Source organism: Pristiophorus japonicus, chromosome 6, assembly GCF_044704955.1.
Source record: "Pristiophorus japonicus isolate sPriJap1 chromosome 6, sPriJap1.hap1, whole genome shotgun sequence".
In the NCBI taxonomy this organism is placed as follows: Eukaryota; Metazoa; Chordata; class Chondrichthyes; family Pristiophoridae; genus Pristiophorus; species Pristiophorus japonicus.
Window position 1 is genome coordinate 17895824 of NC_091982.1, and position 14652 is coordinate 17910475.

At 42.5% G+C, this 14652-nt stretch overlaps 1 protein-coding gene across 4 annotated transcripts in view; it reads right to left on the reverse strand.

Annotated features, from left to right (window-relative positions):
• LOC139265568 (synaptotagmin-like protein 2) overlaps positions 1-14652 on the reverse strand; it is a 140596-nt gene that overhangs the window by 25834 nt on the left and 100110 nt on the right. For 3 of the 4 annotated variants that reach the window (XM_070882656.1, XM_070882657.1, XM_070882654.1), the window contains 6 exons: positions 13665-13712; positions 11612-11703; positions 9446-9547; positions 6900-7069; positions 5919-6021; positions 2908-3069 (listed from right to left, as the gene is read on the reverse strand). In XM_070882656.1, the coding sequence (XP_070738757.1) occupies positions 2908-3069; positions 5919-6021; positions 6900-7069; positions 9446-9547; positions 11612-11703; positions 13665-13712 (677 nt within the window). The remainder of the gene's footprint in view (positions 1-2907; positions 3070-5918; positions 6022-6899; positions 7070-9445; positions 9548-11611; positions 11704-13664; positions 13713-14652) is intronic. The other variant, XM_070882655.1, reaches the window with a different exon arrangement.

The window sequence follows — 14652 nt, forward strand, 5'->3', positions numbered from 1 at the left end:
CTATGTACAGCAGGCACCTCAAAGCATTGGACAAGTACCGCCAACGCTGCCTCCGCAAGATCCTGCAAATCCATTGGCAGGATAGACACACCAACGTCAGCATTCTCACTCAGGCCAACATCCCCAGCATTGAAACATTGACCACGCTCGATCAGCTCCGATGGACGGGTCACATCGTCCACATGCCCGATACAAGACTCCCAAAACAAGCGCTCCGCTCGGAGTTCCGACACGGCAAGCAAGCCCCAGGTGGGCTGAGGAAATGCTTCAAGGACACCCTCGAAGCCTCCTTGAAAAAGTGCAACATCCCCACCGACACCTGGGAATCCCTGGCTCAACATCGCTCAAAGTGGAGGAGAAGCATCAGGGAAGGTGCCGAACACCTTGAGTCTCTTTGCCAGGAGCAAATGGAGGCCAAGCGCAAACAGCGGAAGGAGCGCACAACAACCCAAGCACCCCACCCACCCATCCCTCCAACCACCGTCTGCCCCACCTGTAGGTCCTGCCTCAGACTCAGCAGTCACCCAAGAACTAATTTTTAGTATGGAAGCAAGTCATCTTCGGCTCCGAGGGATTGCCTAAGAAGAAGATGACTTTGATTGGCGTGGACAAGACTTAATTTTCTGTGGCAAGTTTAGTTTTCATCTACCACACACATACAGCAACTTCACCCCATTCAATGCACGTCAATGGTGAGTCAGGCAGTGAGAAGCTGTTTGAAGCTAACAGTGACGCAACTTGGACAACAACTTTTGGATATCTGTGTTTAACCGCGTATCTGCCCCTCAACTGAAATTGTTGTACCATTTGCGCATAACAGTGAGTGCCATTAGCCTCATTGCGAGAGGGATGGAGTACAAAAGCAGAGAGGTCCTGCTGCAACTGTACAGGGTATTGGTGAGGCCGCACCTGGAGTACTGCGTGCAGTTTTGGTCACCTTACTTAAGGAAAGATATACTAGCTTTGGAGGGGATACAGAGACGATTCACGAGGCTGATTCCGGAGATGAGGGGGTTACCTTATGATGATAGATTGAGTAGACTGGGTCTTTACTCATTGGAGTTCAGAAGGATGAGGGGTGATCTTGTAGAAACATTTAAAATCATGAAAGGAATAGACAAGATAGAGGCAGAGAGGTTGTTTCCACTGGTCGGGGAGGCTAGAACTAGGGGGCAAAGCCTCAAAATGCGGGGGAGCCAATTTAAAACCGAGTTGAGAAGGAATTTTTTCTCCCAGAGGGTTGTGAATCTGTGGAATTCTCTGCCCAAGGAAGCAGTTGAGGCTAGCTCATTGAATGTATTCAAATCACAGATAGATAGATTTTTAACCAATAAGGGAATTAAGGGTTATGGGGAGCGGGCGGGTAAGTGGAGCTGAGTCCACGGCCAGATCAGCCATGATCTTGTTGAATGGCCGAGCAGGCTCGAGGGGCTAGATGGCCTACTCCTGTTCCTAATTCTTATGTTCTTATGTTCTTATCTTCTCACCGTTATTTTGACAGCAAAATCTTGCCAATGAACAAAAAAAGAAATTTACATCATCTAGACCGTTCTTCCCACAGAAAATGCATAATCTATTCCATCATAGACTCCAATCCAACACACAATCTCCTGAAGGATCACAAAAAATTTCTCCCCCAAAAGGTAAATCAAGAAAAGCTCCACATTATCTATCCTTACATCATACACATCCTTGGCCAGTTGCCTTTCTTGGCCTGATATTGCATTGATTTCTGCAGTTCAGCAACAATAATTGATTATCTCCATTTGCATTTATCCTTACAATCCCAAATTTCACTCAAACAACAACAACTTGTATTTATACAGCGCCTTTAACGTAGTAAAACACCCCAAGACATTTCACAGGAGTATTATAAGACATAAATTTGACACTGAGTGACATAAGAAGAAATTAGGGCAGATGACCAAAAGCTTGGTCAAAGAGTTAGGTTTTGAGAGCTAGAGAGGTGGAGAGGTTTAGGGAGGGAATTCCAGAGCCTTGGGCCTAGACAACAGAAGGCACAGCCACCAATTGTTGAGCGATTATAATCAGGGATGCTCAATAGGGTAGCATTAGAGGAGCGCAGACATCTTGGGAGGTTGTGGGGCTGGAGGAGATTACAGAGATAGGGGTTGGGCGAGGCCATGGAGGGATTTGAAAACAAGGATGAGAATTTTGAAATCAAGGCATTGCTTAACCGGGAGCCAATTTAGGTCAGCGAGAACAGTGGTGATGGCTAAACAAGACGATGAGATTTAGGCCATGGGCAGCTGAGTTTTGGATGACCTCAAGTTTACGTAGGGTAGAATGTGGGAGGCCAGCAAGGAGTGCGTTGGAATAGACAAGTCTCGAGGGAACAAAGTCATGGATGAGGGTTTCAGTAGCGGATGTACTGAGGCAGGGGAGGGGTTGAGAGAAGTGGTGTTGAGGTAGAGCTTGGTATAGTCCTTAGGACTCTCCCTTCTTTCACTCCTAAGCTGTGCTATGAAGAAAGCCATCAAAGTGAATGGAATAGCTGAAAGCCACTTTTGGATGATTTTGATAACTTCAGGGAAACAGAATTTTCTAAAATGGTAATGTCACTAAAAAGGTAATTAACAAAAGACAAAATTGACCCAAGGTTGGAGCTGAAGGGGTGAGAAGAAAAGGTGTCCTGTATTATACCTGCGCGGTATCACACAGGAAGGGCGGGTGGGGGAGGGGGGCATGCTACGCAATGAAAATCCTGATTTTCAATGTGGTAGATTTTGTAATGTGGCTTTTACAATATCTCTGTAATTGATCATAGGAATTGAACACCCTCATCATTGTTACTTGTGATCCCAAAGAACCATTTTTCTAAAAGACTGCAGTGGAGAAAGGCAATAGGATTAGAGTCAGGGTTACAACATTTAATAAGTTACTTACCCTCGATTTTAGAAGATACCAGTTGAGTTCTCGATTACTCCAGTTCCAGCTGGCCAAGTCCACATCCACCTCTCCCAGAAAACTATTCCGGCCCAGTGTGTCATTGTGCCAGACAGACAGATTGAGTTTTTGGATTAGGAGAACACTCTTCTCAATTTTATACTGTGGGGGAAAAAAAGTAATGACCTGAATAGAGATAGTTGTGTAAAATCAAATTATTTGCCTAGTAGATTGTTGTAGTGAATAAAAGCACTAATCTTTCCTCAGTATCTTGGCCAATATGCATCCCTCAATCAATACCACCAGAAACCAAATTAACTGGTTATTAATTCCATTGCTGTTTATAGAACCTTGTTGTGCACAAATTCACTGCCATGTAGGTCTACAAACAGAGACTACATTTCAAAAACAATTCACTATGAAATGCTTTGGGACATCCTAAAGATGTGAAATGCACTATATAAATGCAAGGCTTTTTCTTTATTTTTTTAAAAAAACGCTTTCACCTTTGCCATTGAGATACAATTCTAGCTCTGATCGCTGGGATAAACGTCTTCTTCCGCAGTCAGCTGCAAGACTGGTAAGTGAAATCAGACACAGGAATGCATAAAATTGTCTAATTTGGTATATTTTGCGCACAATTGGAAATCTGATCCGGAGGATGTATTGAGTTGCTGGTGAGAGAAATGGAATGGTCACACCAATGTAGTGTGAAGCAATTTGAGGTTGGGTGTTGAAATTTATTGACAGGAGGGCAATTTAGATGAAGCTTTACTCCATCTAACTAATACGAGACCTCTGTCACCATCTTATTAAGTAATCCTGCAACCCATTTGATCTCATCCTACAAACTCTATTATCTTTCCATAACAGCATCTGGCTATTTGCAGTATAATTTCCATCACCCTTCGTAACAAGCAGCCTTTGAGATCAGTAAGTGTATCCGAATGTGCTCGACATAGCAATGCATTTAACATGTGCTGCACTCGACCTAGAAATGCTCGACGCAAAAGGTATTCCATTCCCCAGCCCTGCATATTGACAGGTCATCCAGGAGGCTCCTAGGCAGGTAAGTCAGCTGTGAAAGAATGTACTCAGGTGGCCCATCAGTGACCCAAAGACTCAGAAACAGTCTTTCAAGACCTTTCCAAAGAGCTATATATGCTTGCAAGGTAAACCTTGGCTGAAGGCACAAAAATTTAGCTTCTGATCAAGTGTGTATTTAAGGCAGTCAGCCTCCACAAAAGGATCAAAAAGAGCGAGATTGCTAAACCACAAACAGATGGATGTGCCGTTTAAAAAAAGGGATACATCAGATATATCACATTTTTAAATCAAGGTTAGTGAGACTTGGTAGGTGTCTAGTGTATTGTAAGTTAAACTTATCGGGGTAAAAACTGGTCTTGCGTGGTCGTGAATCAGCAGCCCAGTTTGCACTCAGTCTGAGTTTCTTTTCGATTGACTACACCAGAAAAGAGGAGTGTAAATGGAGCTCCCGAGTCGCTATCACCTGTTTGTGCTACTGCCCAAGGCTAATCTATACCCCACAGACTTCAATGCCCAGCATTCCAAGTAGTACATACCTACAGAAAGCCTACAATTCCACTATCCCCTAGAGCGAGGAGTAAGCTGTAAGGAATGTTGGGATGTTTACACAGAGATAGGCAGACAAAAGGGAACGTGGAGAAGAATGGAAAATCAGTCCTAGAAGAGTCAGTCATAGGCGGTCCCTCGAAACGAGGATGACTCCACGCCAAAAAAAGATGAGTTCACAGGTGTTTCAATGAAGGACCCGAATTACATCCTCAAGGGTGGAAGGTGCCTGTGCGTGGATTTTTTTTTACTTGTGGTGACCGTTGCACACCAGCCACCACACGGGCTTGACAGACGTAGGTCTTGGTCCAGTGGCAAGGATTACCCAAGACGACTGGAGACCTGCTCTGTTGCACGGGCCTAGTGTGCACACATATTGCAGTGTGGACTGGCCTGTGCTGCCCCTGGGCCCCTGGCCCCGGACTCACACCTCCCTAGGGCCCCGATCACATCCCTCCACAGTCTCTTTGACTTTGACTATATGTTAGTGTGCTGGTAACTTTCCAGGATCCAAGATAAGAAGCCACTTGCTCAATAAAAATTACACAAGGTAGTCACAGGTTTGGATATTTTTCTCCAATGAATTCCATGTGTGACAACAAATGTATCAACTACAGTACTTAAAAAAAAATACATACAAGTTACATCATGGTGAAAGTCACAAAGATAAGAATTTTAAACCAGGCAGTGAATGATCGGTATAAAATTTGCAAAGCTGCAAATGTAAACCTTGGGTTGAGTTGCAACTTCCGGACCAGAGCTCAATGTAGCATTCTTGTTCTAAAATCAGTACATATGGATAAAGATGGTAGAAAGTGGCTTATTCACCATCTTGTCAAAATTCAGTAGAATACAAATATGAAAGCAATATTACACACACACACACACACGTCAGGAAATCGAGGAACTAATGGTTCTTTTAAGATTTATTGGCAAAAACATTGTGATATCAAAAGACTTGATAAAATGTCAGCTATCTGTAAGGGTAAGGACGAGGTAGCTGGCAATTTTTAAAATGGGGGGGGGTGGTGGGGATGCGTGGGCGGTGGAAATGGACCAGTGAGAAAAGAAAAGTGAGGGAAAGATAGAGCAGGTGAGCAAGAAGTGAGACAGAGGGAGACTAAAAAAGAGAGAGCACACTTCACATCCAAATGAACTACTCTTGAAGTGATGTCATGTTCTGCGGGCAAACATTGGGTCCAATTTGCAAACAGTAAAGGAGATCAATGGATCCATTTTTTCTGGTGTTGGCAAAGTGAAGAATATCTCTGCTCTTCAAATGGATCCCGAGGATCTGATCCTGGGGATCTTCAATGCTCACCTAAACAGGCAGGCTTAGTTTAACATTTTATCTGTAAGACGGCATCTCTGACAATGCAGCGAATTAGTGCAAAGGGATGCAAATGCCATCATCATACCTTCAATATTTCATTGTAGAGTGGATTAGTGTTTCTCCTTTTGACAGAGGTCTTCCTCTTGCCCATGCGTGCCTTGTCTGGAAGCAAGTAGGTCTTAACATACCTGTAATTACCCAAAACAATATGCTTCAGTTTGATCTATAATACAGCATAGCATTTTAAACCCTGGTCAGAATGTTATCACCTTCTTTCTTGCCCCTTCTTTCCCAGTGGTATTTGATAGCACAAATGACCCATACAAGACTAGGAAGATTTAATCTAATTCTTTGCCAAGTAAAGTGGTCTAAGCTAGGTGGCAGTAATGAACACTCCTGTGCGAGGGAGGGGGTAAAAGGGTGAATAAAGTCATCAGGGGACTCCCACTGCTGATTACTAGTCAGTGATTCTTGCATTTCAAGCAAGAATAAGATTAGGTTCTTCAAAGTCGAATACCCCAGGACTCCCTAGCATTACACATGAAAAGTAGGCACTCAGGTAATGTATTTTACTTTAAAGACACTATATCAATGCAAGTTGCTGTAGCTTCCAAAGGTAACAGGCACCAGAATTGTTAACTTATCACTGCCTTCAATGGGGGAGTGGGGGGTAAGGGAGATGGTGCTGCAGAGCAGTGAAATGTCACGGGATGTGTTCCTCACTCCTCATGACAAGCAGCTGACTTGAACAGTATCATCAACATGGTCTTGGGGGGAGGGGACGCAGGAGGGTGCAAGCGAAGGGTTAAAAAGCAGAAGCAAGAGAAAAAAAAATATGGCATTTCTCCAGAAAATGTGGTGGGGATGGGTTTAAAAATATTGAAAAAATGATGAGGACTGGTCACCCTAGGGCAGATTATTTTTGTCCCGGTGTGGTGAATGGGGGCGGGGGGTGGGGGGGAGGTGAGTAAAACCAGATGGGGAGTGCAGAGGAAAAGAAAAAGAAATAGTAGGAAAAATGTTGCTTTCTGAAAACAAAAAACTCTTAAAATTGAAGTCTACTTACGCATCAGTTCGACCCTTCCTGTCATCCACTATTGCCAGATCCTTACACTGACTCACATAAATCTGGAACTCCTTAGTCTTCTCGTTGTAATCCAAAGCAAACTGAACTGACCCCTGGGCATCAATGCTGCCGAAATCACCACTGTAGACACTCATGATGCTTCCGCTCACCTGAAAGTGGCATTGATGTACAGTTATTTCTATTGAACCCATCATACTGCCATTCACATTGGCAGATGTATCTGCACAGGGTACAAGAGGTGGTTATATTCATCATAGTTACATGGAATTTGTACAAAGGGAAGAGGAAACACTAATTTCAGTATCCAAGTATAGTTATGCCATGAAACTGTTAAACTCTTCCTCCAACAATCTACAATCAGGAAGCACAACTCAGACTTAAGTAAAATATTAGCTAGAATCATCAATAATACTCTTTAGTGTCTAACAGAATCTTTAACCAATTATCTAGCTGTGTTTTACCAAAAAAAAAAGATATAGCTAATGTTTTGAGATTACAGGGTATTGGTGAGGCCACACCTAGAGTACTGCGTACAGTTTTGTCTGCGTATTTAAGGAAGGATATACTTGCATTGGAGACTGTTCACGGAAGGTTCACGAGGTTGATTCCGGAGATGAGGGGGTTGACATATGAAGATAGATTGAGTAGATTGGGCCTGTACTCATTGGCGTTCAGAAGAATGAGAGGTGATCTTATCGAAACATAAAAGATAATGAGGGGGCTCGACAAGGTGGATACAGAGAGGATATTTCCACTCATAAGGGAAACTAAAACTAGGGAACATAGTTTCAGAATAAGGGCCTGCCCATTTAAAACTGAGATGAGGAGGAATTTCTTCCCTCAGAGGGTTGTAAATCTATGGAATTCTCTGCCGCAGAGAGCTGTGGAGGCTGGGTCATTGAATATATTTAAGGCGGTGATAGACAGATATTTGAGTGATAAGGGAATAAAGGGTTATGGGGAGACGGCAGGGAAGTGGAGCTGAGTCCATGATCAGATCAGCCATGATCTTATTAAATAGCGGAGCAGGCTCGAGGGGCCAAATGGCCTACTCCTGCTCCTATTTCTTATGTTCTTATTACTACAAAAAAAAACTTAGCATGCATGTTCCAATTTCTTTACCATTACAGAGCTATACAGGCCAACTTAGAAAACAAGCAAATATTGACACTGCCCACAAAAAGCTGATAACTCAAGAGCAGGGCTGACACCCAAGAACAAGTAGTTATACCTTAAGCAGTAGGTACACACAACATTCTCTCACTTGTACTGCAAGAAAAATAATAAGCACATGAAAGCCTAAAAGGGGAAAGCCAAGCTTTAAATGCACAAAATGGGTGGTGCATTTCTTGGGGGGGTGGGGGGGGCGATGTAAGAGAGGCACTTCCAGGTGACAAGCTCTGGTGAAATATTTTGAACATTTGCATTAAAATATAATTGAGAGAATCGTTGCAGAAATTCAAGACAGCCCCCACTCCTTGTCTCCAATATACAGGAGCGGTATTCCAGGTCATCCGTGCAGGACACACGTGAAGAGGAAGAACGGGCTCCATCTGGTGCATTAGCGACTGGACTCAGGAGAAGCTGGATGGTGGGTTGTAGGTGGCTGTTTGCACTCATTCAAGAAATGTTGAACATGCTGTCTGTGCCCCCAAAACACTGACTGTCAACAAGAGACACTGATGTTTGGCATGTATGCCTAGCAGTCCACGGACCAGTTTAACACTGAGTGCTTGAATACATAACAGAGGCTTGACTGGTTAATAATTAAAACTATAGGAAACTATATACTACTTATTACAATTATGAGGTGCTCAATGTTCACATGAAGAGTTACAGAAAAATGGAAGAATGGCGACATAAATCCCTCCAAAAGTTAACTAGTGGCCTATAGTGGGAAATACTTCACCCGGGCTACTCCACCTTTATCAGGGCAGGGAGGTTTCTTACTTTCAAGGTTTAAAATTCACTCGCAGCTGGCTCTGGTCAGACATGGCATCATTTCACCAGCTACACAAAGCCAGGAAGCTTTCCAGCTCCTGCTCTGCATGGGGCTCCAAAATTCTTATCCACAAAGATCCTATCTCCTTCCCTCTACACATGCTTTCTCTTGTCTCCAACTACACTCCACAGGTTGGAATTTATAGATGGGTTTGTTTATATTTCCACCCTGGGAAAAATGAGACAACCACAAAGCAAATGCCCATTTGAGAGTACCTCAGACAGAGGCAGGTTGAGCCCTGTGGTTCAAACATGTGTGTGTGTGTTCAAACAACTGTTTTTCAGCCATTTGCAGCAACTGAACGCCAGGTTTTACTGAACTACTGAGCAGTTGGCTGCTGACTGGTTCTACCACTGGGGAGCACAGCCAATACAGTTAGCAGTACAGGTATCACTCGGCAGAACACCCAGGGTGCCAGAGGGATTTGAATCTTTGTTGTATAACAGTGCATGCAAAACATGTGCTGGAGTAATTATATGGAATAGGCCAAGATTTTGCATGGTACTTATAGATAAATTCATACCGAAGACACAGATGCCATATCTGAGGAGTGGCTGGCATCACTAGGAGTCTTCCTATGCCATCCAACGTTGAAGCTGACCTCCGAAGCAGAATCAGATTCACTCTGACAAAACAAGACCAGTCGAATAAAGCAGTTCAATATCTTTCAGCTTAGAATCACATAAAATCAACAAGACTCTCAATCATAATTCAGGGGCAAAATAATTTAACACTCCTGTTTGTCGTTTCCTTTTCTTCACCAAGTTATTTAAAGAATTTCTAAAATTCTTGTTGCTCCTTTTACAGCATAGGAGACCTATGCTGGCATCACCGACTCCCAATGCAGTGGTTTGGTCAGCTTGAAGGTAATATGGATTCACTAAGTGGGGGGAAAATACAGACTTTCTGGAGGTTTATCTTTATGGCCAACTGCATGCGGCTTGCATTAGAAACTAACTGTGCTAGCATAGGTCTCTCCATAGTGTCAGCTGTGGCTCAGTGGGTAACACCCTCGCCTCCGAGTCAGAAGATTTTGGGTTCAAGTCCCACTCCAGGTGCTTGAGTACATAAATCTAGGCTGACACTCCAGTGCAGTACTGAGGGAGTGCTGCACTGTCAGAGATGTCATCTTTTGGATGAGACGTTAAAATGAGGCCCCATCTGCTCTCTCTGGTGGATGTAAAAGATCCCAGGGCACTATTTTGAAGAAGAACAGGGGAGTTCTCCCTGGTGTCCTGGCCAACATTTATCCCTCAACCAACATCACTAAAACAGATTATTTGGTCATTATCACATTGCTGTCTGTGGCAGCTTGCTGTGCGCATATTGATTGCCGCGTTTCCCACATTACAACAGTGACTACACTTCAAAAAAGTACTTAACTGGCTGTAAAATGCTTTAAGACGTCTGGTGGTGGTGAAAGGCGCAATGAAATGCAAGTTTTTCTTTCATAGTATAAAAGCAGCTCAAAGTTTGCGAATCAAAATACTTCACACAATGAATTGTTTTGGAATTGCCATTGTTTTGCTATGTAAAGAAATGCAGCAATCATTCTGCACCAGCAATACCCCACAAATAGATTGGGATGAATGACCATCCAATTATTTCTTGGTAGTTTGGTGAAGGGTTGAATATTAGCCTGCACATCAGTGGAACCTCCTGCTCAAATAATGCCACAGGATCTTTAATATCCACCTGAGTAGACCAATGGAAATCTGAATTTAGGTGTCTCATATGTAGAATATTTTCTGGAATGGAGAGACAGGCATTAGAAAAACTGTCCCAGCAATGGGAGCAATATTCAAGCCTTGGACAGACAGGCTGAAGTCTTTAAAGGTGGTTGTTGAGAGGAAAAGCAGTTTTTGGCATGGACGAAGGTTTTGGAAGTAGCTTCATCAATGGAGCTTGCATACAGTAAATTTTAACCATCAACAATTATTGTAGGGTAAGTGTTAGGTGACATAGACAGAAAAATGGTTAATATGTATTTTAAAGAACAGGAGAGGTTGCATGACAGAATTTCATGTATTTGCCTTTTCCACTGGAATGCTACAACTGGCCTCCCAAGACAAGGCATGCTTACCACACCCCTGGACTGTGAAGGAACCCGTACATGCTTCAGTGTGATGAAGTTGGTCTGGTGACTTCGAATAAGAGGTATGGGAAACTATAGGAAATAGCATTGTGAGATGAAGTCATCTTCACCCATGTCAATCAATAGTGCAACGTTTCCCACTGCTCATGTATATATCTTGTAGATTACAGTAGTAGATTCATATCTTATAGGCACATTTAAATTAGCGATTTGTAGTAAAGAAAGGTATATATATCGGTGAATTTTAACAGGTATTTGGATTTCACCCAGGACAGTTGAGCTCGAGAGCTGTATGCTCAATAGGCCTCATCTCCCTAAATCGGTTTTGCTTGATTTATAAATACTTTACCTTTGAATAAGTGAGACTTTGCTTATGAGAGCATTATCTTACAGTCATTGGATGAATTCACATAAATATATCTAGTTAACTAACACAAGGATTGTAATTGGTAGATTTTTCTTAAATTGCCAAAATTTACTCCCATTACTACTCAGCAGCTCAACATCTTTTTTTGAATTAATTCCATTCATCTAGTTTATGCAACCAGCTCTTACTTCAATGCACAATTCCTACTCACGATTATGTTCCATTACCTCAGAGGCCAGCAAAGGAACGGACTTGCTCAGCTTCTTCATCCTTGCATGCTCCAAAGCTGGAATGTTTATTACAGGTGGCTTGTCATCAGCTGAAAAAACCGATGTTGGCATAAAAATATGGAAACCACTTTGGACATCAAGTAAGGAACATTTAGCTGCAGTGATGCACTGTACACAAGAACTACTACTGCAATTCATGAATCACTGAAAGTTAGCATGCAGGTACAACAAACAATTAAGGAAGCAAATGGTTGAGAGGAAAAGCAGTTTTTGGCATAGAAGAGGGTTTTGGAAGTAGCTTCATCAGTGGAGGTTATTACAAGAGGATTTGAGTACAAGAGTAAAGACGTCATACTGCAATTATATAGGGCCCTGGTGAGACCACACTTGGTGTATTGTGTACAGTTTTGGTCTCCTTACCTAAGGAAGGATATACTTGTCATTGAGGGAGTGCAATGAAGGTTCACCAGCCTGATTCCTGGGATGGGGGGGAGGGGGTGGAGAGGAATTGTCCTATGAGGAGAGATTGAATAGACTATATTCTCTAGAGTTTAGAAGAATGAGAGGTGATCTCACTGAAATATAGAACATTCTTACAGGGCTTGACAGGGTAGATGCAGGGAGGATGTTTCCTCTAGCTGAGGAGTCCAGAATCAGGGTCACAAACTCAGAATAAGGGGTCAGCCATTTAAAACTGAGATGAAGAGAAATTTCTTCACTCAGAGGGTGCTGAATTTTTGGAATTCTCTACCCCAGAGGGCAATGGAGGCTCAGTCTTTGAGTATATTCAAGAGAGCGATAGATTTTTGGATATTAAGTGAATCAAGGGATATGGGATAGTACACTAGAAAAAAATAAAGCCTCACATAATAAAGACTGTAATATAATTAACATTGTCAAACATTGATCTGGTTATTTCCTTGCTCTGTTATTTCCATCAACGTAGCCTCAAAATGCCAATGACAACAGAAACACTGCTGCAGAAAAATCAACGCTGAAGCATTTAAAGACCCTGCAAAGAAAGTCCCATTCAGTCAACGCCTCACAACCAACCTGACGACTCCCAATGAACCGGAGCCGCAAACTGCCTGGTCTACCCTCAAGTCCACCATACCTAGCACCTGTGAAGAGACTCTTGGTTACTCTACCAGAAAACATCAAGACTGGTTCGATGAGAACGACCAGGAGATCCAGGAGCTAATAAACTGTAAACGCAAGGCTTTCTTGAATTAGAATCATCACGACACGAAAGAAAGAAAATAGATCTACAGACAACTGAAGGCCGAGGTCCAACAAAAAACTCGTGACCAAAAGAACAGATGGTGAGTGGAAAGAGCGCAGGAGATCCAGCAATCATGACGTGCGTGGAGTTTTTAGCGCAGTCAAGATTACCTACGGCCCAAGCACTCAAGGTCCTATCCCACTGAGGGCTAAGAACGGAGAGGTGCTCATCAAGAACAGAGAGGCAGTCAGCACCCGCTGGAAGGAGCAGTTCGAAGATCTCCTTAACCAAGACTCTGTCTTTGATGCGAGTGTCCTCGACTCCATCCCACAGCATGCTACCCACCACCATCTCGGCACAATACCAGCCCAGCGCGAGGTTGAAAAGGCTGTCTGACAGCTGAAAAACAACAAGGCCTCAGGAACAGATGGAATCCCTGCCAAAGTACTAAAACATGGCGGAGAAGTACTCTTGGCACGAATCCATGACCTCTCATCTGGAAGGAGGTGAGCATGCCAGGGGATTTCAGAGATGCCGTAACCGTGACCATCTTCAAGAAAGGTGAAATTAATTCATTTGGTCCTGTTACTTGTTTAAAGAAATGAAATAGCTTCTATGTTTTATTTACACTGATGCCCTGAAGCGGGAGGAAATGCTGTGCACCTCAGACATCACTTCCACACACAGCTGAAAGAACCCCATTGCAGAAAAGCACAGAATTCAATAGATTCAGAAATTATACAGGTTTATCAATTTGGTCAAATTTTGGATAAAGACTTGAAAATAGAACTTTGCTGCAGATTAACGTTTTCATAATGAATCTCTCACCATCTCTTTTTGTTTCATTCACATTCACTGAAGAAGTGATGGTTTCTCCTGTAAATAGGACATAAATTCTGGTTGTTACTAAAATGATGAACACATTCACAAACTGGACTAGGAGAGCCAACAGATTCCAGCCTCCATCTACCCATGAAGCATGGAAGTCAGCAGATTAAGAAGAACTTGTACATTAAAACGTTTGCGCATGGCATGCACTGCCCATCTACAAGCGTTACTTCCTATAATATTGTTTATACCAACATTTACTATGGAACTTGCCTATGTAAATGTTTAGAACCCTGTCTAAATAGGTCAATATTTTAGAATGATAAGTCCTTATGTAAACATTTTGCCATCGCTGTTGATGAATCAATCAAATCACTCAATGATTTCAGAGAAATTTTCATCCAATTTTTCCACAGTAACTAACATTCCTAATATCAGTAAGACTTCAAACAAACTTTAAAAAACCATAAGCAAGATACTGCAGTTGCTGGAAATCTGAAATAAAAACAGAAAATGCTGGAAATACTCAGCAGTTCAAGCAGCAGCTGTGGAGAGAGAAACAGAGTTAACGTTTCAGGTCAATGACCTTTCGTCAGAACAGTTGTTGAGGGGCACAACTGCTATTAATACTTTTACCAAACATACCAGAGTACTCCTCTTTGTATGCAAGCTGACTGTTTTGACAACAGTAAATTGACAGGAGTAATTTCATTCCACAGCTGTGTGTTAGTCAGCTGGGTAGAAATCCATCCATCTCAACAGTCATTAAGCTTAGTTATTTAACTCTTTCTCACACTTTGCATCTTTCAAAGGTGGGCAGAATTCATTGATGGCATAACTACTGCAGAAATTATTTTCCGTATGTGTAATGTTGAAGAAATAGAATCAGAAAATTTATACATAAAAATTCAGTTATATTAAGCCACATGTCCAGTCAAACAGATAGCTGATGCTCCAATTATATCTTATAGAAAGAAAGAAAAATGTA